The 25806-nt window shown below is 43.0% G+C and overlaps 2 protein-coding genes across 15 annotated transcripts in view; one reads left to right on the forward strand and one right to left on the reverse strand.

The window, feature by feature from the left end:
• Positions 1-20088, forward strand: part of unc80 (unc-80 homolog (C. elegans)) — a 43729-nt gene extending 23641 nt beyond the window's left edge. For 4 of the 12 annotated variants that reach the window (XM_088289237.1, XM_088289246.1, XM_088289248.1 and 1 more), the window contains 32 exons: positions 1585-1771; positions 1845-1976; positions 2357-2500; positions 3258-3358; positions 3440-3526; positions 3581-3764; positions 3977-4071; positions 4146-4235; positions 4331-4432; positions 4504-4684; positions 5443-5708; positions 6001-6135; positions 6211-6349; positions 6804-6900; positions 6981-7151; positions 7741-7833; positions 8152-8370; positions 9299-9529; positions 10611-10734; positions 11826-11951; positions 12060-12183; positions 12299-12505; positions 12932-13116; positions 13199-13364; positions 13438-13617; positions 13709-13856; positions 15150-15206; positions 16047-16128; positions 17147-17252; positions 17457-17477; positions 17680-17879; positions 18947-20088. In XM_088289237.1, coding sequence (XP_088145363.1) covers positions 1585-1771; positions 1845-1976; positions 2357-2500; positions 3258-3358; positions 3440-3526; positions 3581-3764; positions 3977-4071; positions 4146-4235; positions 4331-4432; positions 4504-4684; positions 5443-5708; positions 6001-6135; positions 6211-6349; positions 6804-6900; positions 6981-7151; positions 7741-7833; positions 8152-8370; positions 9299-9529; positions 10611-10734; positions 11826-11951; positions 12060-12183; positions 12299-12505; positions 12932-13116; positions 13199-13364; positions 13438-13617; positions 13709-13856; positions 15150-15206; positions 16047-16128; positions 17147-17252; positions 17457-17477; positions 17680-17879; positions 18947-19414 — 4848 coding nt within the window. In that variant the 3' untranslated portion in view covers positions 19415-20088. The remainder of the gene's footprint in view (positions 1-1584; positions 1772-1844; positions 1977-2356; positions 2501-3257; positions 3359-3439; positions 3527-3580; positions 3765-3976; positions 4072-4145; positions 4236-4330; positions 4433-4503; positions 4685-5442; positions 5709-6000; positions 6136-6210; positions 6350-6803; positions 6901-6980; positions 7152-7740; positions 7834-8151; positions 8371-9298; positions 9530-10610; positions 10735-11825; positions 11952-12059; positions 12184-12298; positions 12506-12931; positions 13117-13198; positions 13365-13437; positions 13618-13708; positions 13857-15149; positions 15207-16046; positions 16129-17146; positions 17253-17456; positions 17478-17679; positions 17880-18946) is intronic. The other 8 variants (XM_088289238.1, XM_088289249.1, XM_088289239.1 and 5 more) reach the window with 7 other exon arrangements.
• nfkbiz (nuclear factor of kappa light polypeptide gene enhancer in B-cells inhibitor, zeta) lies at positions 19844-25591 on the reverse strand. Of its 3 annotated transcripts, none has more exons than XM_088289253.1 (9): positions 25491-25591; positions 25355-25420; positions 23946-24184; positions 23160-23244; positions 22497-22643; positions 21988-22299; positions 21651-21761; positions 20973-21140; positions 19844-20874 (listed from the first exon to the last, which is right to left on the reverse strand). In XM_088289253.1, the coding sequence occupies exons 2-9, from the start codon at positions 25373-25375 to the stop codon at positions 20836-20838; spliced, it is 1122 nt and encodes a 373-aa protein (XP_088145379.1). In that variant the 5' UTR covers positions 25376-25420; positions 25491-25591; the 3' UTR covers positions 19844-20835. The 3 variants fall into 3 exon arrangements, 2 of the variants coding, with proteins under 2 accessions (XP_088145379.1, XP_088145378.1); XM_088289252.1 differs by having other exon boundaries at positions 23139-23244; XR_015842426.1 differs by lacking the exon at positions 19844-20874 and having other exon boundaries at positions 20996-21140; positions 21527-21761; positions 23139-23244.
• Positions 25592-25806: the final 215 nt, after the last annotated feature.

A 25806-nucleotide genomic window follows, 5' to 3' on the forward strand; every position in this document is an offset into this window, starting at 1 on the left:
AAAAATTTCTATATTTTTCACATTTATTTATTTTTTTATTTATGTTTTTTTTGGGGGGGGGGGTAAAGGGGTATTTTTATTTACATTAAATGCCACCAGCCTCTTTTATGCACAATATACTGTATTTCACCATTATAAAATCTAATTTGACGTGAATTATTAGTAGTAGTAATTCGGGTTAATTTACTAATCTGAAAGAGAGAAGACTTTACTACTTTTTCTATGGTGTCAGATTGGGGTGCAAGTAATTTTCATGATTTTAACTTACGTACACATGTTCAACTGTAGATCTTAAATGTAATGTTTTTAATGTCGTAATTTAATTGTGATATGGACAGTTCGGACTGCTCCATGCATGATCATTTCAAATTAAGAGAGTGTGTGTGTGTGTGTGTGTGTGTGTGTGTGTGTGCGTCAGACCATGCAGTGAACAGTTCTCAATGTCCATATCAGAATTTAATTATTTGATTGAATTTTTCTGTCTCAGTTAAATGCATAGAAATCATTTATTTATTTATTTATTTATTTTTCCACATTAGGAGGTTTGGTTGTTCCCCAGTGGGAAACCAAATGACAAGCAGAAATTTAAAGTGAACGCAAAATCAGGCCGTGGGGGAGAAATAAAAATAATGCTTTTATGGCTTCTTATGAGTTTACAACAGAAGTTTTTTATGGAATCTGGTTGTAACAGTGTGATTTCATCACACACACACACTTCAGGAAAATGTTTCCACTTCAGCCATTCTGACTGAGTGGTTATCGCTAAAAAAAAAATGTTTTTTTTTTTTTGTTTTTTTGTGGTTTGGGGGCCACTGTAGACTTTTCATGCGAACAATCACGGCCCAAATTCTCTGTCACAATTACACAAAATCTCCTAAACATGATATGAGAGTTACAAACCATTTAAAAGTGTTTTAAAGGTGTTGAGGAATGATGGCAGATGATCACCACCTGTTTTTTTTTTTTGTTTTTTTTTAATCTTTAAAAAAACTAAACATTTCCAATTTCACTTTGACTTCCTCATGTTAGTTATCTTGCATGATTATTTTAAGTGTTACTGATTTTGATGAAGACCTTCCTCTATCATTTTATCTGTCTTTGTTTTTAGTTCCCTGCATTAATTCAGTCAGTCCATGCCATAGTAAGTTTTCTGTCCAGATCTTTGTGCTGATGCATCTTTTTTTTTTTTTTTTTTTACCTCAAATCATAATTGTCAGGAAATACAAATTTTCTAGATTTATTTTTTCTATAGTCAATCGGGGCCAACTGTATTTTTTTCCCCAGAGGTTTCCAAGAGGGGGGCAGTTGCATCTTGATCAGAAATGAGCACTGTCGTTAGGAAAACAACAGCATGCATCAGCTATCGTGTGTTGTGCTGTGTATGCATGGTCATGATGAGACAGACTCCGCCGTGTATGTTCTCACGTATGTGTCCGAGCACGTGTGCCAATGCCGTGATATGCAGCAAGTTTTCTATTTCCGCCCGGGATCCCCACGGAGCGCTCTTGAGCAAATGGAGAGACACCGTTCGCTTGTCGCAAATCCAACTGGCGCAATTGTGATGGTCTCCGCCCCCCACCGCAGAAATCCTTCTCAGCGCGGGCAGTGTCGCGCTCTCATCAGCGGGCTGAGCACATCCTGAAGAACTTGCAGCAGGAGGAGGAGAAGCGACGCCTGGGCCGCGAGGCCAGCATCATCACAGCCATCCCCGTGGCGCAGGAGGCGTGCTACGAGCCCACGTGCAGCCCGCCGTCTGAGCAAGAAGAAGAAGGTGCACTTCTTTTTCTTTTTTCTTTTTTTTTTTGTACTTCTAACCTGTGCATGTTTGGCTTTGCTGCTGCCAGCAGAAGAAGTGGTGAACCTGGCGTCTCGCCGTCTGTCTGTTAGTCCATCCTGCGCCTCCAGTAACTCCCACAGGAATTATTCGTTCCGCCGGGGCTCCGTGTGGTCAGTCCGCTCGTTAGCGAGTGCTGAAGGTACGACATACACACTTTCAACGTGTGCTTTGTTTAGGGAAGTACAATACAGGCACAATGCTCAATATGAATTTATTGAGAAAAGGTTCATATCTTACATTATAAAAAAAAAAAAAAAAAAATTCACAGCACACCACCGCGCAAAAATGTAACAAAAAATATGTAACAATGATCTGGTCTCTGTTGTCAAACAGTTTTACTTGGTTTAAAATCAAGCCCTATTGAACACAAAGCTTTTATATTTTGTATTAAGCATTTAATTGGCATAGATAGACAAAGAGAGTCGTAAATAGTAAATAAATAATTCTTTTAAGGAAGAATTATCGGACCTTGAGTTTGTGCTCAGCTGTTTGTTGACGTTGTTTCTTGTATTTTCCCAGACGAAGAGAACACGACAGAACACACACCCACACACCACATGCTGCAGCCGCCGCAAGCCGTCTTCCCGGCATGCATCTGCGCTGCCGTGCTCCCCATCGTCCACCTCATGGAGGATGGAGAAGTTCGAGAGGACGGAGTAGCTGGTGAGCTTCCCTTTTTTTTTTTGTCACTTGCGCTCTAAATTACAGGCAAAATCAACCCGTGCCTTTTCTTAGCTAGCTAGTTCTGAAATAAAAGTTTTTTATCCTCAGCCATTTGCCCATTTTTGTGCTCTTTCTGTAATGGCTTAAAATGCCACATGGTGGTGCTAAAGCCTAGGAAAGTTATCATTGGTGTCAAGGAAGTATTGGTGAAGTAATGCCTCTCCACAGGGACTCGGGATTTATGTCTTGGAGTAGCTAAGTTTTTTGTTTTGTTTTGTTTTTTATTTTGATTTGTCAAAAAAAACAAAAAACATTGTTTTTATATACTGAAAAAATCTAGAAACAAAATTAAAGGCGGGAAAAAAATCGGTGATTATGCAAATTGGTGTGTGCTGAAAATATTTCCATATGTATTATATATAGCAGGGGTGGGCAAACTTTTTTTATTGGTGGGCCACAATGGGTTCTTAAATTTGACAGAAGGGCCGGACCTGGAGCAGATGGATGGAGTTTTTTGGTAACCTCACCGAATCAGAGAAAAAAAATACATGTAATTTGAAATTTGAGATCATTACAACAAAATATCTTTCTTTGATACACCACAATATTTAGAAAATAAAACATTAACAGGGTTTATTCACTTAATTTTTTTCAAGTTTGGCGGGCCGGATAAAAACGTTTAACGGGGCCGCACATGGCCCCCGGGCCGTAGTTTGCCCACGCCATATATACACTGTATATTATTTTGTGTCCTCAGTGAGTGCAGTGGCCCAGCAAATCTTGTGGAACTGCCTGATCGAGGATCCTGCCCTTGTCCTGCGCCATTTCCTCGAGAAACTCACTGTGAGCAACCGGCAGGTAGGACGGCAGCCTCACCAAATCACAAATCGCCTCAAGTACGACCGCTGCCATGCATGACCGGACCTCGCCCTTCGCCAGGATGAATTGATGTACATGTTGAGGAAACTGCTACTGAATATCGGCGACCTTCCGGCGCAGACTTCCCACATCCTTTTCAACTACCTGGTGAGTGTGTCAACATCGACATCATCAATCTGGAGTTGATTCGTTTCCTCCCAGGTGGGCCTGATCATGTACTTTGTGCGGACGCCGTGCGAGTGGGGGATGGATGCTATCTCAGCGACGCTCACCTTCCTGTGGGAGGTGGTGGGCTATGTGGAAGGGCTGTTCTTCAAAGACCTGAAGCAGACCATGAAGAAGGAGCAGTGTGAAGTCAAGTTGTTGGTCACGGCGTCTATGCCAGGTGAGATGGAGAGGATGGATAAAATGTGGCTAACAACCAATCGTGGCTCAGCTTCAGAAAACTGGTGCGCCTCGAGGATCTGTGATGTCATTTTCAGTCGACAGAAGTGACAAAATGGCCGTCCCCTGACCTTTTGACATTTACTGGAATTAATTTTGGAGAATTCCGTGGACCCGGCTTGGAGAGATGATCGTTTTATTTTTTGGGTGCAGGAACCAAGACCCTGGTGGTGCACGGACAGAACGAGTGTGACATCCCAACACAGCTGCCAGTCCATGAAGACACGCAGTTTGAAGCTTTGCTAAAGGTGCCACCTCAAACCCGTGCCGGCAGATAATCAGCAGTTTATTAAAGGCATTCAATCCTCCTCTTTCCCACTAGGAATGTTTGGAGTTTTTCAACATTCCAGAGGCCAGATCGGCTCATTACTTCCTGATGGACAAACGGTGGAACCTCATCCATTATTCCAAGGTCGCAAAAAAACAACTCATTTGCAAGCAAATCATTTAGAATTGGAATTGAAATTTTCATCGCGTGCCCTCATTTCTAATTTTGACCTCTTCCAGACGTATGTCAGAGACATCTACCCCTTTCGAAGGTCAGTCTCCCCGCAGCTCAACCTGGTCCACATGCTGCCTGAGAAAGGACAAGAGTTGATCCAGAAGCAGGTCCAGTGAGCCTTCCGTGAATTGACATCATCGTGACGAGCGTTCCTCTCATTCCTTTCGGTCGCCATTAGGTGTTTTCCCGCAAACTGGAGGAGGTCGGCCGTGTGCTCTTCCTCATCTCTCTCACTCAGCGCATGCCCGCTGTGCACAAGCAGTCCCATGTGTCACTGCTCCAGGAGGACCTGCTCCGCCTGCCGTCCTTCCCGAGGACCGCCATCGATGCTGAGTTCTCGCTTTTTAATGAGCCGCAGGGTACGTACGTCGTACTGCTGACGTGATTGCTTATATCGGTGCTTCTCAAACGAACAAAAAAAAAATCACTTAGACAGGAAAATAAAGAATTTACTTCAATAATTTAATTGAATAATTATTAATTTATTAAAAATATATTAATAACATGAATCTTTCCTCACTGTTTAAACAACTATTGTTGAGGATCACGTCCAAATGTATTGCACTTAAAAGTTAAATACAACTGATTTGTGCCTGGTCGCTGATTCTGAGCAGAAAACATTCCTGTGACAAAAACTCTCCATAACCTTTGCTCATAAGCCAGGCTACTGTAGCTCCTCCCCGACACACAAAGATCTTAACTCATTTATTCCCAGAAATTTTCACTTGAGGAAACCCCTCAATTCCAGCGTTTTTCTGGATTTTGACTGATTTTGCAGGAAGAAACAGGCGCTATGACGAAAAAAAACGGCTAAGACGTAAAAATACGTCTTTGGTAGGCGGGAACTATGTTTTTGAAAATGTATATGTATGTCTTATTTAATGTACTTTAATTAATCAGTTCAACATACCTTCATGACTATTACTACTTTCCTACTCAGCCGGGGGCTTTAGTGGCATCTTGCGTCATCTTAAGAAAATGCACAAAAAAAAAAAGTGAGTTTTGTTTTGAGGTTTTTAGTGAATAGCTGAGGATGGTCTCTACAAGGAAAAAAAATAAAAAATTGGGAATTTTTGTATAGCAAACACCAATTAGTCTCTCTCTCTTTGTCCTCCAGGTAAGGAGCTCTTCGGGTTGGACACCCTTCACAAGGTGCTGTGGATCAAGCTCCTGGAGGAGATGTTTCTGGGAATGCCCAGCGAGTACCCTTGGGGAGATGAGATGATGCTGTTCCTCAACGTTTTTAATGGGGCGTTGCTGCTCCACCCGGAGGACAGCGCCCTCCTCAGGCAGCACACGGCGACCGCCATCAACACCGCGGTGCACTTCAATCATCTGTTCTCGCTGAGCGGCTATCAGTGGATACTGCCAACCATGCTACAGGTACGCGACTGTGACGAGAAGAGAAATGAACTGTAGACATGCACCTCTGTCTGCACAAATATTACATCGGGATTAAAAAAAAAAACGAAAAATCAATTTGAATCGATTTTCCTTTTCATAGCCAGACATCGATTCCTAAATACATATATCGATACTTTTATTGACGTGTTTTTCCCCATGAATTGACATGGCTTCAGGCATCATGTGAGATCTTGTCACTACGCAAAAGTAGCATATCAAAATTTGCCCTCAACGATCTTTACAAAATCTTTTGAAATGTGTTATGGGGCAGGTTTACGCCGATTATGAGGGCAACCCTTTATTGAGGCAAGGAATCGAGTTCTGCTGCCGTCAGTTCTACATCCTCCACCGCAAGCCCTTCATCCTCCAGTTATTTGCCAGTGTGGCGCCGCTGCTTGAATTCACAGTAAGACCGCCGGCTGCAAAGGTTTCTGTACGCTCGCAAATCCTGAAAGGCTGACGAAGATTTTCCTGACTCCAGACCAGCACCAGCAGCGGCCTTTCCAAGGGAGTGTCGGCTCAGTGTCTGTTCGACCTTTTGGTCTCTCTGGAAGGCGAGACTCAGGATGCGCTGGATGCATTGGAGCTAGTCAAGGCTGAGAAACCGTTGCGCTCGCTGGGTAAATTCTGACACTAGTGCAGTGCTGCTCAATTATTTTCTGTTACGCCCCCCTAGCTAGAAGAAAACAAGTTGCGCCCCCCCAGCACCCACTCTCCGCTGCAACTATAAATAATAACATTTTCGTCGCAAAACATACCGACAACGTAGAGTTAATATGTGCAAGGAGAGCGCCACTGCCACCTAGTGGAGTGGAGGTGCAATTACACTTTATTGAGGAAAAAAAAAAAAAGCCTGTTTCCCAGGGTCACTCGTGTCCCCTCTCAAGGTCGCACCGCGCACCCCAACCCGCCCCCGCCCCACTATTTGAGAAGCACTACACTAGTGGATGGATGGATAAAGATACGAGTTGTATTGCTCATTAAAACTTACTTCAAGTCATGCATGTGCTTCCTCAGTCACATTTGATCGGTTGTACTAACTAATAATCTAAACGAGTGTAAATGTTGTCGCAGATTTCTGCTATGGCAATGAGGACTTGGCCTTTTCGATTAGTGAAGCCATCAAGCTGTGCGTCACCGTTGTCGCCTACGCACCAGAATCCTTCAGAAGGTAAAGAATTGGGCCCTGTTGGACTTCACGGTCGTTACATATCAGTTGTTGTCTGACTTAAATGTGTGCCGTTTGGTCAGTCTCCAAATGTTGATGGTGCTGGAGGCCCTGGTTCCGTGTTACCTCCAGAAGCTGAAGAGCAACACAATGACCATGGAGTCGGCATCGGCCGCCAGGGACGAGATCGCGGCGATTGCCGCTCTGGCCACGTCGCTGCAGGCGCTGCTCTACAGCTCAGAGGCCCTTACAAGGTGTCGCATTTGGTCGTTTGCAGCGAGTTGGATGAATGACTTGACTCGAAGAAGTCGCCAATTTGAGGGTTGCTTGGTTAAAACTTGAGACTTGACCTTGACTTGGGATTTATGAGATTTGACTTCGACTTGAACTTAGTCTCGCCTGTTAACTGTCATTTTTTTTTTTGTAGTAACTTTGGAGTCGCTTGAAATTTGAGACTTGAATGACTAAATCGCATCTCTGCTTAACTCATTACTTCTCAATTATTTTCTGCTACGCCCCCCCCCCCGCCCCTCCAGCAAGAAGAAAACAATTCACCCCTCCCCACCAGCACCACCACCCACTCTCCGCCGCAACAGCATTTTCATTCCAAAACAAACCTACGCCGTCGAGTTAATGCTCTCTGTGCACAATGGGCAAGGAGAGCGCCACTGCCAACTACTGGAGTGGAGGGGTAATTACACTTTATTGTAGTATGCTGGGGAAAAAAGCATGTTCCACAGGATCACACGCGCCCCCCCCAGCATCGCACCGTGCACCTCCCCCACCTGGGGGCCTGCCTCACTATTTGAGAAGTACCGTTTTAACAACAGTACGTGTTCACAGGCCCATGACTGCGCCTCAGCTGTCCCGCTGTGATCAAGGCCATAAAGGAGGCACCACGGCCAACCATACCATGTCAGGGGGAGTCAACACAAGGTCAGATGCTGCTTTATTTATTTATTAAATACGGTAGTACCTTGACTTTGAGTGCGCCAATCAATAAATCTTGAACAGTAAAGATAACTAAAAAGGCTGTAATGCCAGCCAAAGGCGTTTCAAATCATATTAAAACTTTGACCAATGTGACTGAAAAGATGGCGGGCCTGCTAAATGTGAGGAAAGTATGGCAACGAAACAAAGTAAAAATTTTGGGAGAGAAGTTAAAAACTATTTCAATCACTGTAGTTACCAAGCATTTTTTGGGGGGTTAATACCCCTCAACTTGGACTGAGGTCCGAATGACGTGTGGCTTAGGGACAACCTCCACCTGCTGGAGGAAGGCCAGGGCATGCCGAGGGAGGAGCTGGACGAGCGCATCGCCAGGGAGGAGTTCCGCCGACCTCGAGAGTCCCTGCTGAACATCTGCACCGAATTCTACAAGCACTGCGGGCCGCGTCTGAAGATTCTGCAGAATGTGGCTGGCGAGCCGCGAGTGACGGCGTTGGAGCTGCTCGACATCAAGTCCCACATGAGGTGACGGGGGGCCGCATCGCCATCTGGCTTGCGCTCATTTACGATTTCAGGAGAAATTGTCATCCGAATTCAGTCAGGCCGGAAGAGTTGCGTTTGTGTGCTGATGCTCGTCTTTTAACTGGAGCTCGGAAGACGGGTCGCATAAGCCCAATTATGGCCTCTCACTTTTGGGTTCGCTTTAAGATACCTGTTCAATTTCACTGAGAATAAATTATTTGACTCTATCTTGTTTTGTCTTTCAATCTCCCCTCTGTCCCCACATTTTGTTTTATGAGGTAGTGAAAGATCGATATGCTTTTTTCAGGGCCGATACCGATTATTAGTAGTCATGCTGGCCGACAACCGATATTTCAAGTCGATATTCATCGGTTGAAAAAAGGGGGAAATGGTGTCCAAATTTTTTAAAATAAAAACTCCAAAATTTGACTTAGTTTAAATGCCTTTAGGCACGTTTATTAACTCATTGAGTGCCATTGACGGCTAAAAACGTCAACGATCCTTTTTTTTTTTTTTTTTTAACTCGGCTGGTCGTGAATGAGTTAAACAACTTTAGAGATATAAAACATGTTAAAGCTTTCTTAAGATCTTAGAAATCTTCGCCTTGGCCTTCATAGTGGCACCAGCGCATGGCTTCTTGGCGCAGGCATCAAACGGCTGGTCCACATGGATTTGTAAAGGAGGCAGCTTGGAGACTTTGCCGATTTCTTCATTTTTTACACAATGGCTGCTTTGAGGATTCCTGATTTTAATTTATCGACCTTGAAAGTTATTAAAAAGGCCGATGCCGATTATCGGCAAAATGCCAAATATCGGCCCGGTTAATCGGTCGATCACTATTAACCTGCTCGAGTGCCCCGAGATGACTTCTGTTGTGAATTGGCGCCGCATAAACCCAATTGACTTGTGTGCTTGTGCGCATCCTTCCCAGGCTGGCCGAGATCGCGCACGCCCTACTCAAGCTAGCGCCGTACGACACCCTGACCATGGAGAGCCGAGGCCTGCGACGCTACATCATGGAGATGCTGCCCATCACCGACTGGTCCTCCGAAGCCGTGCGTCCCGCTCTCATTCTCATCCTCAAGAGGCTCGACCGCATGTTCAACAAGATCCACAAAATGCCCACGCTCAGGTGCGCTCGCCCGCAGGCACTATGCACCAGGTCTGTTCAATCCCACTTTTCCTTTCTCTGTCTCCACGTGAGTGTCTCGTGCTGTGCCAGTGCCGTGGTGTGTCCAGTAGTGATGCGGCTTCTTGGCACTGCCCTGTCGTACTGCCTCCGTATGCGTTGCGCTGATGTGTTTTTTGTGCAGCCACATGTGGGTTGCCAGCCGGGTCAAGTCTTCTGCCATGAAACGAATTCCATTTTTTTAGGACACATTAGCCAAACGAGCACGAGCGTTTAGACTAGCGTACCATTTGTGATGTGCAAAATGACGACGACATCGGGGGGTGGCCAACTTGGCGTGCAGCCCGTGTCATTGCTAAAAGTGACACAAAAGACGGTGGAAGATTTTAATGTAGCTCCAGGAGGAGGTCAACTCATTACAACGATATTTTAATACGATGCAATGCTTAACCCGGGAGAGCAAATATACGCTCTCGTATTGTGCACGTTATGTCAATTATTATTTTCTTAATTGCTGTCATGCAAAGTACCGTTACTATGACAACACAGCAATGTTTTGACGTCTCCAGTTACGACAGTTAGTTTACATTTGAAGCATTAAGATGTGGCGGATATTTGCGTTTCCCGCAGTTGTGTCGGCCGAAATTTCGTGACCGCTTCAACAATCGTTGAATAAGCTTGCTCTTTGGGTTGTCTTCTAATATGCGCGGAAGCTCAGTCCATCCATGCTTCCGTTAGGTCCCTTCGGAAAGCCTTTGTCTTCATGGATGATCATTTTGTGCAGAAAAAAAACCAACAAAATTGGGTCCGATGAATTATTTGACATGCTGAACTGCAAAAGGTCACGCGGATTGAAAGCACAGTTCCATGACTGAGACTAGACCCAGATGTGGTGTGCATCACATCAGGGCCTGTTGCTGCACTGTCTGGTCTGCTACACGTGTGAGCTTTTCAGTCTTGGCCGCCAATGTGACTTGGATTGATTATGGAAGGGAAGTTTGGAAAGTGTGAGCATCTTTCAGCCTTCGTGTGGTCTGACCGTGTGTGTGTGTGTGGTGGTGGTGGTGGGTGGGCGATTGTGGCGGCCTATGCTGCTTGCTTCTGCGCTTTCCAGGAGACAGGTGGAGTGGGAAGCAGCCAGCAACCTGATTGAGGGCATCTGTCTGACTCTTCAGCGGCAGCCAATCATTTCTTTCCTGCCGCACCTTCGTTCGCTCATCAACGTCTGCGTCAACCTGGTAGGAAACGTACTTCTTCTCTGCAGTTATACGTTGCGTCTCGAGTTTAGCATTTGCAACAACTGTCTTTGAAGGCAATGTAATGTGTCTGAGTCGAGGTACCTCTTCTGTATATTTCACTTTTAAAGTTCCTACATTTACTCGGGAGTTGATCACTTTCTCTATTCTACTTTAAAAGTAGCTCTCACTTTATTTTGCACTGTTCATGAGTCAGAATCGGAATCAGAATGCGCTTGATTGTCATTATACTCAGTGTACAACGAGATTGGAGAGCTCCCCTCTTCAGTGCAATATAACAAATAATTGAATGAAATATATCAATTTAATAATTAAATAAAAAAAATAAACATCAAATTAAATGAATAAACACATGTCAATTTAGGTTTCGAGAATTATTATGCACGTGTAGAAATTGGACTGAAAATAAATATTGGGTCTTCAAGTTGTTTTAATTATTCATTCATTCATTTGTTTATTTATTTATTTATTTCATTATATTGCACTGCAATTATGATATGAGATTTGCTGAGAGTTTAGAGCCTGTCAAGCAAAAGCGGACGTGCCAAATGAAGCCCCGATTTGGGGCACGCGTCGTTTGCAACAAAATCACGAGACTGATGATCATTTTTTTTCTTTTCTTTCTTTCTTTATTTTTACTTGACCAATTATTTTTTCTTATTTATTTATTTATTTATGTATTGATTGATTTATTATTACTTGCCCGATGATATTTTTTCTTATTAATTAAATGATTAATTAATTAATATAATAATTTATTTATTTATTATTTATTTATTGATTTATTATTACTTGTCCAATGATATTTTTTCTTATTAATTAATTGATTAATTAATTAATATAATAATTTATTTATTTATTTATTCATTTAATTATTTTTTTTTTTATGTGACCAATGATAAACCTGGCCTCGATTTGTCTGCGAGATGTCATTGGTTCATTTGATGTATTGTTACCTTGCGCCGCTTTGCGAGTGTTGTCGGTTGGCGAGTCAGAGAAGGAACTCTGTGCGTGCATTTCGCCTTCCCTAACTCCGATGACAGTTTTAAGCTTTTTGTTGTTGTTGTGTACAGGTGATGGGAGTGGTGGGCCCATCCAGCGTTGCAGACGGCTTACCTCTGCTCCACCTCAGCCCTTACCTCTCCCCGCCGCTTCCTTTCAGCACAGCCGTGGTGCGGTTGGTCGCCTTACAAATCCAGGTTGGGCTTTTTATACCACACAGGAAACAAGTCGGCACTCAGTTCCCGGATTTCTGGTCGAAGAGTCCGGAATGATGAATTAGTCTTCTTTTTATTTATTTTGCACAGGCCTTGAAGGAAGACTTCCCCCTCAGCCACGTGATTTCCCCTTTCACCAATCAGGAGAGGCGAGAGGGGATGCTGCTAAACTTGCTAATCCCATTTGTGCTCACTGTTGGCTCTGGAAGCAAAGGTAGAAGCTTACACAAGCGCCATTATTTATTTATTTAATTTTTTTTCACGTCTCATTTCTAAATAAAACCAAAAAGAAAATCTCGACTTGCAACATGTAAATGTGTTCCTCCCAGACAGCCCCCACCTCGAGCAGCCGGAGATCTTCCTGTTGCTGCAGACGGTCATCAACATTCTGCTGCCGCCACGCATCATCTCCACGTCCCGCACCAAAAACTTTATGCTGGATGCATCGCCGGCCCACTGCTCCACTCCCGGTGACACGGGGAAGGACCTGCGTCGAGAGGGATTGGCTGAGTCCACCAGCCAGGCGGCGTATCTCGGTACGAGTTGATGATGTGGTGTCGCGCTTGTCAACATTTTATAGAGGGAACATTTTTCGAGGGAGCTCCAATAGTCCAAACGGCAATTAAACATAACTTGCCCAAAAAATCACAATGTTATGAGGACAAATTAATAATTTTGGAGAGAAAAAAGTCATTCAAAAAATGTGTTTGCGTATGAATTTTATTGTGAACTTTATTTTCATAATATTATGCATTTAATTGTCTTTGGGGGGGGGGCACCTTTCTTTTGGACTTTATTCCCTTTTTTTTTTTAAGAAAATTACTTTTATTCATGCCAAGTTATCAGATTTATACGACAATATTTTATAATAAAATCTGAGTTTTTGATTCGCCCAAAACAAAGACGTGGGCGAAGTGATGGCTTTATTATCGGGGTTGTGTGTTGCCTTCTTGCATCCGCAGCTCTGAAAGTGGTTCTGGTGTGTTTCGAGCGCTCCCTGGGGAACCAATGGTATCGTCTGAGTCTTCAGGTGAAAGAAATGGCTCTCCGGAAGGTGGGTGGCCTCGCCTTCTGGGACTTTATTGACTTCATCGTGCGAGCCCGCATCCCCATCTTTGTCCTTTTGAGGCCCTTCATCCAGTGCAAGGTGACGAACCCGTGCCAGACTTCCTTCAATCGTTTCCAATCCTCTCACCGTCTTTCATCAATGTTTTCTTCTGATGACGCAGTTATTGACGCAACCGGCCGACTCCCAGGAAGAGATCACGGCTCGTCACCACATCGCCGACCAGCTTGAGCGGCGCTTTATCCCGCGGCCTCTGTGCAAGAGCTCACTATTCGCCGAATTCAACAATGAACTCAAGATCCTCAAGGAGGCGGTGCACAGCGGCTCTGGTCAGAATCTGCGGCTGCAACGGTTTTATTGGTGCCTTCTGAGCATGTTCTGAACCACGGTGTTTACTTGTAGCGTACCAGGGCAAGACGTCGATCAGCACAGTGGGCACATCCACGTCGGCCTACCGCCTCAGTTTGGCCACAATGTCGCGTTCCAACACAGGCACCGGCACTGTTTGGGAGCAGGACAGCCAACCGTCCCGCCAGCCTTCCCAGGACACGCTCAGCCGCACCGATGAGGACGATGAAGAGAGTCAGCGACATTTTCCCTTGCCTTATCTCACTTGTGAGTCTCACTGGGTGTATGTTTGACGGGACCTCTGGTGGTCTCTCTCTCCTTCCAGACGACTCCATCAGTATCCCTAGTGTCGTGAGCGAGCATGAGGCCTTCTTGCCCAGGCTTATAGCAGAACGCCGATTCTCCAGCCATGCCACCGGCTCGGCCACTTTGCAACCAGAAGCCCCTCGCAGCACCATGCTGCCCAGCCACAGGTAACAATTGAATAAGCCAAGTCGGTCACGAGTGGCTAAAGGACTCACACTCTGTATTTATGTGCATAGCGTAAATAAGAAAAATAAAAATAAAAACTGGTTAAACTGGAGGGACTGATTCAACGCCCTTTCCTGTACTTTCGTAAAAATAAATGAAATCAGTGCTATGAAATGTACAAAGCAAAAATGAATTGTTACTGTCAGTCGTATACAAAAGGTGATATTAAAGGGGAAGTCAACCCCAAAATTTTTTTTCCAAATATTTGTTCTATGCAGGCCCGCTAGTCGACACACTGCATTCTGATTAATATTGCGTTGGTGGAATATGAGCTAAGCAGTAAAATCCACCTGTTTGTAGTCACGTCAGGGGGTGGCCATCAAGGTTGGTCAGGGCAAAGCTAACGACCAATCAAGGCTAAGCTTCAAAAAACAGGTGAGCCATGATTGGTCATTATCCCTGAGCAACTGTGATCAACTTTTCAGGCGACAGAAGTGAGAAAATGGCCGCCCCCTGATTTGGCTAGAAACAGATGGATTTTGCTGCTTCACTCATTTTCCACAAATGCGATATTCATCAAAATGCCATGTTTAGACTAGTGAATGAATCTTAAATTATTGCAAAGATTTTTTTTTTTAGGTTGACGTCCTCTTTAATATCACAATGCACAATGAAATTGTCTTTTCTTTTTTTTTTTTTTAACTCAAAAGCAACATTTTTCAACACCAGAAGCGTTAGGCTGACACATTTCAACACCTTCGCCATGAACAATTTTTTCAGCCAACAACGTCAAACAATTTTCTTAAATAAGGACTTGGATGGGGAATGTCAGGATTATGTAAAGTATTTATGACTTCCTGCTTCACGTTCCTCCATGTCACAGTATACACTCTTTAGGACCCCAAGATCACAAACCAGATCTTTTTTTGTGTTACATTCTCATCCTCGGAGGGTGAAAAAAGTAACTTTTTGGCCAAGAAGTACAAAGGACGGGTAATAGTTTTCAAATATAAAAAGTGGTGATAATAATTAATCCTCCAGTAAAATCCAGATTCCTGAAAAATATAAAATATGTGGTTACTTCCCATTTGCCGCCATAACTTTTGGTGCGTATCACAATGTTTTTTGTTTTTTTTTGACTCGGCATCTTTTCGGTGGCAATGTTTAAAAAGCTGCAGCTCTCCCCAGCCACCAGGAGGTGACGTTGGGCGCTGATGGATGTGGACTTAACAGCGTCAACTCCCATTCTCCCCCTTCCCCCCTCCCCCTTCCGCCTCCCGCCCCCCTTTTTACAGTGAACCCAATGTGCTAGATGAGTCCCAGGGCCTTCTACAGGAGGGTAACCTCTCTAGGTACAGTGCCCCCCCACCCTCTTTCTATGTGTGTCCGGTGCATCTGTCCAGCAGTGGGAGGGGCTTGGCCTCCAGACGGCCCTCCTCTATTGGCTGCCTCTCCGTTTGATCACTCATCCACATCCAATCAAGTCACCTTGCCCCGTCACACTCCTCCCTCCCACTTACCTTTTCTCTCTCTCTCTCTCTCTCTCTCTCTCTCTCTGTGGGTGAAGTGTGAGTTTGTCTGTGCCCGCCCCCCTTCCCCCTGAGCTCCTCACTGACCCTCATTTTCTCAGCTCATCAGCTGCGCTATCCTAACCAGGCTCCCCCCCCCCTACACCACCAAATACGAGCATAACTTCGAGGGTCCTGTGGTCACCAAGGTGCTCTCTTCCTTTTTCTGTCAAGCCGTGGGTCTTTCCAGCCATCATCGGTGCCATGGTGTGTCACATCGTTTACATGTCAATCAGGCTTCTCGCTGATCAAATTGGCCGTCCAACTGTGGATACCAATCTGTCGGGGGCAAAGGGAGGGGGGGGGCTGTGGTAGCAGCCGCAACACGTTGGCCTTTTGTTCTGTTCGGATGAGGAATTGGATTCAAAAGACGTTTATTGTTATCGGCCAGGTGAAGTGTAAAAACGGTTGCTACTTTAGTCGCCCCCCCCCCACCCCTCCATCCCCTGTTGTGTTTGAATCACAGCAAACTACGTGTGTTGTGTAATGAGTGAGTAGAATAGAAGTTGTGGTCAGAGAGTTGGTGCAAAGGTGGCCCAGCACTGTTTTTTTTTTTTTTTTTTTTTCCTTGCTTCTCAGTCTGCCACACATGTTATATGTACATGTGTTTGCGTTTGTTGCCAGGGTTGCCAGTGTGCAGAGCGAGCCCGGTCAGCAAAATCTACTCATCCAGCCTCCACTGGGGAGGAAGAGAGGCCTGAGACAGGTAAAAGGTTTTTAAACGTTGCTAGGAGTGCCTCATTTTTATATAAACGCTAATTGGCGACCGTAACAAAATAGAAAACTTGAATTCGATCTGAGTGAGCAGTTGCTTTTCTTTCATTAACTAACTAATGAATCCAATACGAGACATATATCACACTTTTTCCTTGAAAACAAACTCAAATTATCAAGTAGTTTGTGTTTTGTTAATGCTTGGATTTTAAGGTTTTTCTGATTGGATTCGTTTTTTAAGGTTGAGTCAAAAAAAAAATGCAGGAAGCGATTAATCGGCCCATTAACTTTTTTTGGAGTGACTTAATGCTTACAACAACAAAGCCGTTATGTACGGGCAAAATGTTTTTAGCATTTATGTAACATTTCAAGTACCAAAACATGAAAAGGCAAAATTTTGCCTAAAACTTTTTCCAGGTTGTCGTTCAGGTTGTTCAACATGGAAGATTAATAAAATGTAAAATATACTTATTGTTCCAAATCTCTACTTGTTGCTGTTGGTGGTAACAGACCGTGTTGGGAAAATTAAGCTTCATATTTGCTTCATTAACCAGTTGTATTTTTTTTTACTCCCCTAGATGGCACTGTTGGTTAAAATCAAGGAGTTCAAACCACAGCAAGTTATTCTGCTTTCAGCCCAATGTTAAAGAAAGTGCCATCCAGAAGAGAAAAAAATCAAAGCTACTGGTTCATGAAGCAAATGTGAAACTTAATTTTCCCATGACACGTAACAGTGGAGCAGAAAATGTTGCAAACGCAAAATCATGCTTAGAAATGTAACACAGCAACCCACCATTGTTGTTGGATGAATATCGCAAGGATATTATTCTCTGCGACTCCAACATCTTACAGCATTTACTGTTCCATGAGAAATTAAAGCATATGTCAGCATTTCATCAGTAAAACTCAAGTTGATTAAGGTTGTTTCGAAAAATCATTCATGTTGACGATGTGATGTGATCTCCACTTACAATTTGCTCTGATATCTTGTTTTCTTTTTCTTCTCGTAGCTGCGGCGCCCCCTGCTGTCCATTCCCAAAAATGAGCCCCGTGGTCGTTCAGGCGCTCGTCTCTCCACAACTCGTCGGAGCATCCAACCCAAAAATAAACCACTGGGTAACAACAGTACCGGTCTTCAGAAGCACACAGTGTTCCGTATCAAGTCGAGTTTCAAATTTGAACGGATGCACACCAAAAGTGTCCTCACCCGTGTCTCTTCCCTCTCATACCTTGTGTCTGTTCCAATGTTTGTTGTATCCCCGGACGCCAAACTGACATTCTCACTCTGTTCTGTCTCATGCCTTTTGTTTCGAAATAAAGAAACTTTATTGGACTGTGAAGGTGAGACGCACCCCTTAACCTTTTCCTCTCCACCCCCTCGAACTGCAACCTCACCCAGTAGGGCGCTCTGCATGTCTGTCTTGCACCCCCCCCCAAATCCCGCCCTGCCCCCCCACCTCCTTTAGTGGTGCTGAAGACTTTCAAGAAGTGTGGCTATGGCTTTGTGTTTTTTGACCGAGAGAACTTGCATGCGTGTCCTCAGCAGCGCAAGGAGACCAAAAGAGGTCGGTCACCTTTACGGAGACACAAAGCAGCAAGCCTTTGAGCCCCCCCAGCGGCGTCGAGGTTCCAAACGAGGGCAGGAAGACCAATCATGCAATGCCCAAGCCCCCTACATTGGAGGTGCCCGCCGCCTCCTCAGCTACCGTCATCGCCGATCTGCACAGCCCTGCAAAAACACAGGTGACAATCGTTGAACTTCCGTTTTTTTTTGGTGGGGGATGAAACGGAAAAAAAGAACGTATTCGATTTCGATGGTCATCCTTTGTTCCATGGATGTTCCAGCGTTCCAACTCACAGAATATTGTGTTCTATGACTATTCAAACTCAGAGACTGACAATTGAAAGATAAACTAAAAGGTTTCGACCTTATTCCAGTTTTTTTTAGCAGTCAGCAGTAGAACGTGGGTTGGTTTCCCCCGACCCAAATCACCTATTTTGGAATCAATAATAGCAGAAAACGAGCTTTTTGAGAATAGATTTATTCTACGCACAACAGAGACTTTTATGCTCATAATTTTTTGCTTTTGTGGCGCTTCAAACTTTTGAACAATTTCTTCTATAAAGTACCAACAACGTTGAAAATGCATTGACACCAGTGAAATAATTTTACATTAGTCAAACTTTACAAATTGCAAGACATTTAGTAGTAGTAGTTAGTAGTGTGTGCATGCATACATTACGTGTGTGTGTGTGTGTGGACGTGGACGTGATTGTACATAAAATCCAACTTTATTTACCTGCATAGAAGCCACAGCAAATCTTTTAGGAAAAAAAATAAATAAAATAAAATAAATAAATAAAAAACGATATACAAGCCGCAGCAGGTGATAAGCCGCAGTTTTCTATGTTGAAAAAAGATTGTTTACTGCACGATTTTGTACAGTGAATGCACATAAAGGTACGTCAACAGATTGTTAAAATCGTGCCTTTTAACACGGCAACAACTTTGCGAATTAAAACAGAACAGACCCAAGAGGGGAAAAAAAATGATTTATTGAGCATGTTTTCGGAACTACAGAGCGCCCCTAGTGGTGAAAGAAAAATCCACAGAAACGCCGCATCGTTGTATTAGCGGCATGGTTGGAAATCTAGGAATAAAGTAGCGGCTTAGAGTCCGGAAAATACGGTATATAGCGCATTTCTACCAGCTAGACCCCGCAAGATGACTTTTTATCCGTTACACTCTTCGATTTCCGGTTTGACAATCACTGCTTTTGAAATATGTGATGCTTATTTATTTCCCGTAGGTTGCTCCTGCCATGAGCACCAAGGAGAAACGAGAGCAGTGGGGCCTCCGCAGCAGCCTTTCCCCGCCCCCCTCCATCTCCCGCACCTCCACCCCAACACCCCCTCCCCATCCCTGCTCCCCACTAACCCTCTCCAGAACCAGCTCACCTTTATCCCGCACTTCCTCACCTCTCCCCCCGCCCTTGCCCGTGCTGGGCACGACGCCAGCCCCCGGCCCGCCTCAGCCGCCATCGCCGCTCCCCCTCCAACCAACCCCTCTGGTCCTTCCTCCAACGGCGTCCCGCATCCGGGAGAGTCCCGGGGACGCGGACACCGCCGCCCTCCTGCCACAGAGCAACACTCTGCTGCAACTCAGCGAGGACGAGGGCACAGAAAACCCTCTCCTCACCCCGCTCCTGTCTGCACCGTCACCTCGACGGCTTCCTCTTTCCCCCGTTGACTTGGATTTGGATGAGTCACATGTGTAAACGTGTGATTATATCTCCCAAATTCGAGCCCAATCATGATAGCAGCAACTCTTTAATGTACAAAGTCTAGCACACTGTGACCGTGACAAAGTTCTCTTCTATTCTCATCTCCAACTGAATGTATATTTTAGCAGAGCTGATATATTATTTTATGAAATATAATGACTAGGAATGATCAAATTGCCCGTGAGGTTTAATGAAAGAGGCAACATGTTATTCTTCTTCAAATTGTGATGACCTTAAATGCGTATACGCGATTTTATTTTTTAAATATTGAAAAATAATTTTGAAAATATGGAATATATTCAAAATGTGTTCATCTCGCTGTTGTGTGTTGCAACGCAGTAGTCGTCATCGCCTCGTTTCTCATTTCATGCCTTACAAAGAAAAAAACAACAAAAAAAAAAACAGCCAATGTCCAGATTTTAGTGTTGATGATTTTATTGAGCGCAGTAAAAAAATACCTCTGAAAAATGAAATATTCGGATGTGCCAACCCATCAACACACTGTTTGTCATCGTCTGATTCCTTTCTGTGATTTCAGATGTTTATTGACATCGTTGGTCATCTGTTCTTGCTCTGGCCTTTTAAGACCGGGCGATATGTGTGCCATTGACGTGTAAATTTTGCGTATGTGTGAAAAAAAAAATAAAAATAAAATCTAAAGAAAATGACGTGACAAATGCTTCTTGTTCACTTCTTTGACTTTGAGAATTTTCTTACGAGATTCGACGGTCTCGCTCTGAATAAAGACATTAAAGTGGAAGGTGGTGCGAAAATTAATTAAATAAAAAAAAAATCAGGATTCAGGAGTGGTTGAAAAAAAATGGCAAATATAGATTATAAGAATAATTGATTGATTTTGATCAACTTGAAAAAAGGCTTGACTTTCCGATGTTAAAATTCACAATGATTTTGGTCAACGAAGCAGTCCATTATCCAGATGTTGTATCTCCATCAAAAAATACAGAATAGTCAAAACGGAAACAAAATGGATGGTTTGAGAGTCACAATTGTGGAAAAAAACTTGTACTCATTTTACATTCTGGTGCTCTAATGGTCATTTTTATCGAAATAAAAACCTTTGACATACACAAAAATGTATGATATTCCAACATATATGTATATGTATTAAAAATTATTAGTCATGCCGTGGATACTCTTCTCCTATTGGTTAGTAATGCACATGAAAGGTTGCATCTGATTGGTCAAAGTCAGATATGCAAATTGCCCAGGCTATTATCGCGATGATATGTTGGCGATATTTTGTGCTTCTACGTACGTATATCGAAGTTTATGTTTGCTCATTGAGTATTACAATCAAAACGATTTGTTTCACTGAAACAACCACCATCTGCCTTGTGAGGCAAATCTTGACATGATAGACTGTCTGACTGACAGTGTTCTGTTCTGGAGAACTTTTAAGCATCAACGGATTGGCCCCTCAGGATCTGGCGCACCTGAAATTAAGCATGAAAAATTAAATAAATACATAAAGAATATTAAGCAGGAATGAGATTTTTGTAACATTTGCAACGTGATGCACTTTCAATCGTACCGTCGCACCAACAAGTCCTGCAGGCGCCAGCTGCCACGGGAGCTCGTTCTCCAAGTTTGTGGCCGTGGGGTCGGCGCCGCCCGCCATCAGAATCTTCAGCGCCTCCAGTTGATCGGGATGGTTTTGCAAGGAGCTGATCGTGTGGAGGGCCGTGTTGCCGCTGAAGCTCTGCGACAGGAACAGTGTGAGAGATCGTTGGCCATGAATGCTCACATTTCAGTTGGATTTAGAAGTAGAGTCACAATTATCAACAGCGGGAAACAGTTTGAGTTAAAAAAAAAAAAATCAAATGTCTGAGTTGACCTCAGACGTTAAAGTAGTGAAGGTTTGAAAGTAGGTTCAGGGTTTTAAAGTAGAGTTAAGTTTTTCAGGGAGAGTTTCAATAAAAGGAAAGGAATTGAAAATAGTTATTAGGGTTAGGGTTTCCAACTAGGGATTTGAAATTGGCTTCCAAAGTAGCTCAAGGTTCTCAAAGTCAGGTTAGGTTTTCAAATTAGGGTTTTAAAGTAGGTTTGAGATTTCAGTGTTGGGTTTCGAAGTTGGGTTCGCCTTACCAAGTTGGGTTTCAAATTTGAGTTTGGGTCTCAGAGAAGTCGGTTCACGGTTTGAAAGTCGTGTTGTTTTATTCAAATTGCCTGAAAATGCGCTCGCCACTCTCTCAAGTCGCTCTCATGTCACCTTGTGGTTGAGGCTGCTCACGGCAGACGGCCACTCCAGGAAGATGCGCAACAGTCGACAATTGGCCTCTTCAGCCACCATGTGCCAACACGTCCGTCCACTTTTCAAGTCCTGCAGGAAGGCAAATGATTCGTGTGGTGATTTTCATGACTGTGTGCAAAAGTGAGCACACCCCCCCCTTTTACTGTCCCCTCAAAACAACTCAGCCATTAATGTCTGAGTTCATGGCAACAAAAGTAACTCCACAGATAAGTGAAACAAATTAGCCATTCTCCCTCACCGGTGTCATGTGACTCAAGTGAGGGGTGAAATAATTATTGTCAGAGTATTTATGCACCTTCGTCCCACAGGAGGCGCCCATGAGCAAGAGAGCCTCCACACATTGGACAGAAATGTGTTTCCGTTGCAACAGCTCCCTCTGCTGGCGCTGGACGCTGGTTTGAGTACGAGTCAGTCTTCTCCACTCGTTTTCAACCGCATTGTGAGACAAAACCGCAACGTGAAGCGGAGTTTGACCTCCAAGGGGAACAAAGCCGCGTTTCAGGTGTACACTCGTGGCCAAATGCTGAACAAAAAGACACCTACCGTCAAAATTGAACATTTCTGTGTTAATTGTCTGTAAACATCCCGAGAAAGTCTTGCAGATGCTCTGTGGAGACATTTTTTTTTTTTTTTTTAACAAAAAAATCATCTCATGAAGGCCTTCAACTCATTTCAACATACTGTGGTTTCCTTGGCACCAAAATGCCAAAAGATTGCACCAAAGCACTCATTTTATATCATGCAACTCTTTTTCTGAGAATAAAAAAAGGTTTCCCAAACTTTCCAAAATGGTCAACTCCTAACCTGTAGACAGAGGTAGAATCCTTTCTCAGCGCACACATGGAGAGGCGAGCGGCCCCACGAGTCTCTGGTGTTGATGTTCGCTCCGTGCATCAGCAGGTCGCCGACGATTAGGTGCTGATTGGCCGCCGCTGCAATCTGAAGCGCCGTCTGTGCACACAAGGACGAGACTCAAGCGAAGTTTTTGTTGAATTATGGTTGCACCAAATCAAATCATCTCACATTTTTTAAATATATCAACTTAAAAAAAAATGGAACCAGATGATTTGATTTGGGTTCAAGCACTTGGCGAAATAAAAGTTTGAGTAAATTCAACATAATAAATTTTCAGTGTACGTTTTTCCCGAGACAAGGCAAAAATGAGCGAAATGATAGCTTGTGTCTCAAAACACTCCAAAATTGGGTCACTCTTAACTCAAAGCATTACTGTTTTTGTTGTGCACTTGACTGTAATAATTAGTCCTAAACTTGAAAATGATTCATCTGTACTTTGTTCTCACGTTGTGAGTCATCTGCAAATACAGTGAAGCGCCTCTCTGAAAACATCTCGCCTGTTCGTTTGTTCTGAGGGACAGCAATACACGGTTGTTGAATTGACTTGATGGACGCCCTGCAAAAAAAAAAAAAAAGCGGGAGCTCGGCTACCTGCCCATTGCGCTCCTTCACCTCTAAAGCGCCAAAGTTTGCCATCTTGGAAGCAAGCATGCAGGCCAGAGCTCTTCTGCCTTGTGCCACGGCAATGTGAAGACATCTGCAAGAGAGACAAATGTGGCAAAGATGAGACACACGCTCTCAAGTCACAACCAATGAGGAGGTGATTCGCAACAACTGCGTCATGACACGTCATCAAGTGTGCCATTTCCATCTAATTGCTCCCAAAATGATTATTCTTTCACTATTGAGTGTATTTTTTTTTATATAAATTGTATTGTATTGTATTGTATTTCTGTCGACAGTATACCAGTGACATGTTGCGAATGACAGACAAGCGGAACAATTAAATGTTCGTCCACTAGATGGCAGAAGATAAAAGTAACCATTGTATCCTGCTCCTGTCGTTATTCATATCCAACGCGACAGAATCGGAGCTCACCCATACTGAAAAAAGAAAACAGTGGATAAACTTCAAATTATGGAAGTAATCCATCCAAGTCAAAATTTAGGTTCCGGTCGATTTAAAAAAATATTCACTCGGTGGAAGATGAAAATTTTACGTTCAAATAATGTTTGTTGAGTTCACCAAAATTTTTGTTTCTCTCTCTCTCGCTCTCTCTCTCTCTCTCTCTCTCTCTCTCTCTCTCTCTCTCTCTCTCTCGTTACGCGCCTACAGTAAATAGGCTTTAGAACATATTAATAGAAATAGGGTTTCACTGTATATACTTTTTACTTTATACTTTTTTTTTACTATATACCTTTTTGACATCTATGAGGAAACATGCCGGTGATTCTTACGTGTCGCCGTCCCCATCTTGCGAATTCAGCAACTCGGGAGCGACGCCTTCATACTTGCTCGCTTCCCGTTCGAGTTGCCACTGAAATAATGAGAGCGCACACTCCGGAGCTTGTGATGGCTCAGGTCCAGGCAGGTACGCAGGAGGACACATTTTAGGTGTGCTTTCTGTGTTTTCTTCCGGCAAATGTTTCCTCTTCTGGATGAAAGTCCCAAACATGGCATGCGGGAGATTTTCGACCTGAAATAGCAAACACGTTTGGAGAGAATTTGTTTTACGTCTCGTAGCCTTCATAAAAGTGACACTTAAAATTTAATGGGCTTGTTAGTTAAAGTACTTATTATGACCATAATCTAGCCAAGAGTCAATTTCCCCGGATTAGATGTTTTAATTGGTTATTTTTCAATATAAACACGCTCAGAACTTCCTGCGCTTTTATTTTGGTACGTCCGGTTACAGCCATTTTGAATTTGCATGTGGTTAAACATTTCGTTTTGCCCCAAAGACTAAGGTTTAAAATTTAGATTTAACGTTTTGGTTTAGGTTGGACATTTAGATGGAACGCTTATATCATTTAGATTTATTTATTTGTAAATTTATCATGCAAAAACGAATTAAAAGATGTGTTTCCCTTATATATATATATATATATATATATATATATATATATATATATATATAAATTGGAAAATCTGTGAATCACTTTTTGTTTTTAAAATACATATCCACATTTTTAAGGTTGTAAAGGTTGATTTGAATAACAATACAATACAATTTATACAGTGCATTGCAATGAATTGTCATTTTTTTGTTTTGTTTTTGCATATACTGTAATTTAGTCGCTTCACCAAATATTACCTTTGTCACAGAAAAAAAAACTAAATTGGCCATGATTAAATAAGATTTAGCTTCTGCCTGTGCCATTCTGTCACTAATATTTGACTGTTGATTGTTATATTATGAATATTGTGGAATGTACTGTATGGTGATAAAATACATAATTAACAAACAAATCTGTAGATTATATGTTTTGGTGTGACATTTAATACCTGTATTGAACTGCTTCTTTTAACAAATATATTTTGATTGTATCTAAATGTGACAAAAAGTTTCAGCTAGTTTTGCACTTCCCATATCACGGCCTTCTGAGATAAACTATAATCACAATGTCTGCAATGACAAAAAAAAATAGTTTGATCCACCTATTTAAACCCACAAATTAATATTTTATGTGCAAATCATGAATACTTTGTGGTCACAAATGACTAGTTCAAGTGCATGTTTACCTATATTATTATTACTATATAGTAGCAACAATTTAAAAAAATAAAATAAAATAAATGTATGTATTGGGCTCCATTTAAAAAAATGAACATTTTGGGGCTGCTTGATCAGATTGCAATGAAATACCTGACTAAGATAGTGACTCATCTGCCGCTCTCTTGCAGTGATTAACTTGGATGACTCCTTACCAACCTAAACAAAAGTACATACAATCAGCATAAACATACAGTTCTCGATTGAGCATTTTTTCTTCTGAGCCTACCTTTGCCGCCAAGCTCTCCCTTTTGTCTATTCCTGGTCACAATAAGAAGGAACTAACCAGCCACACCAGACTACACTTCCTTGTTTACAGCTCACTGTGGGCGAGTTCCAAGTCCAAGAGCCCAACCTCATGACACAGTTGGACATAGTACTGTAAGAGATTTTTTTTTTTTTTTTCTTAAAGCGAAAGATCAGCCCAGCCATTTGGAGAGCCAGTCTTTAAATTATGTTCAATAATCTTTAATCAGAAAATAAGTCATGCTCATTATTTAAATTGTAACTAACTTAAAAACAACCACATGCATGTTTGTGCGCTC

Source organism: Idiotropiscis lumnitzeri, chromosome 3 (assembly GCF_059441095.1).
Source record: "Idiotropiscis lumnitzeri isolate Australia: NSW breed Sydney's pygmy pipehorse chromosome 3, RoL_Ilum_1.0, whole genome shotgun sequence".
In the NCBI taxonomy this organism is placed as follows: domain Eukaryota; kingdom Metazoa; phylum Chordata; class Actinopteri; order Syngnathiformes; family Syngnathidae; genus Idiotropiscis; species Idiotropiscis lumnitzeri.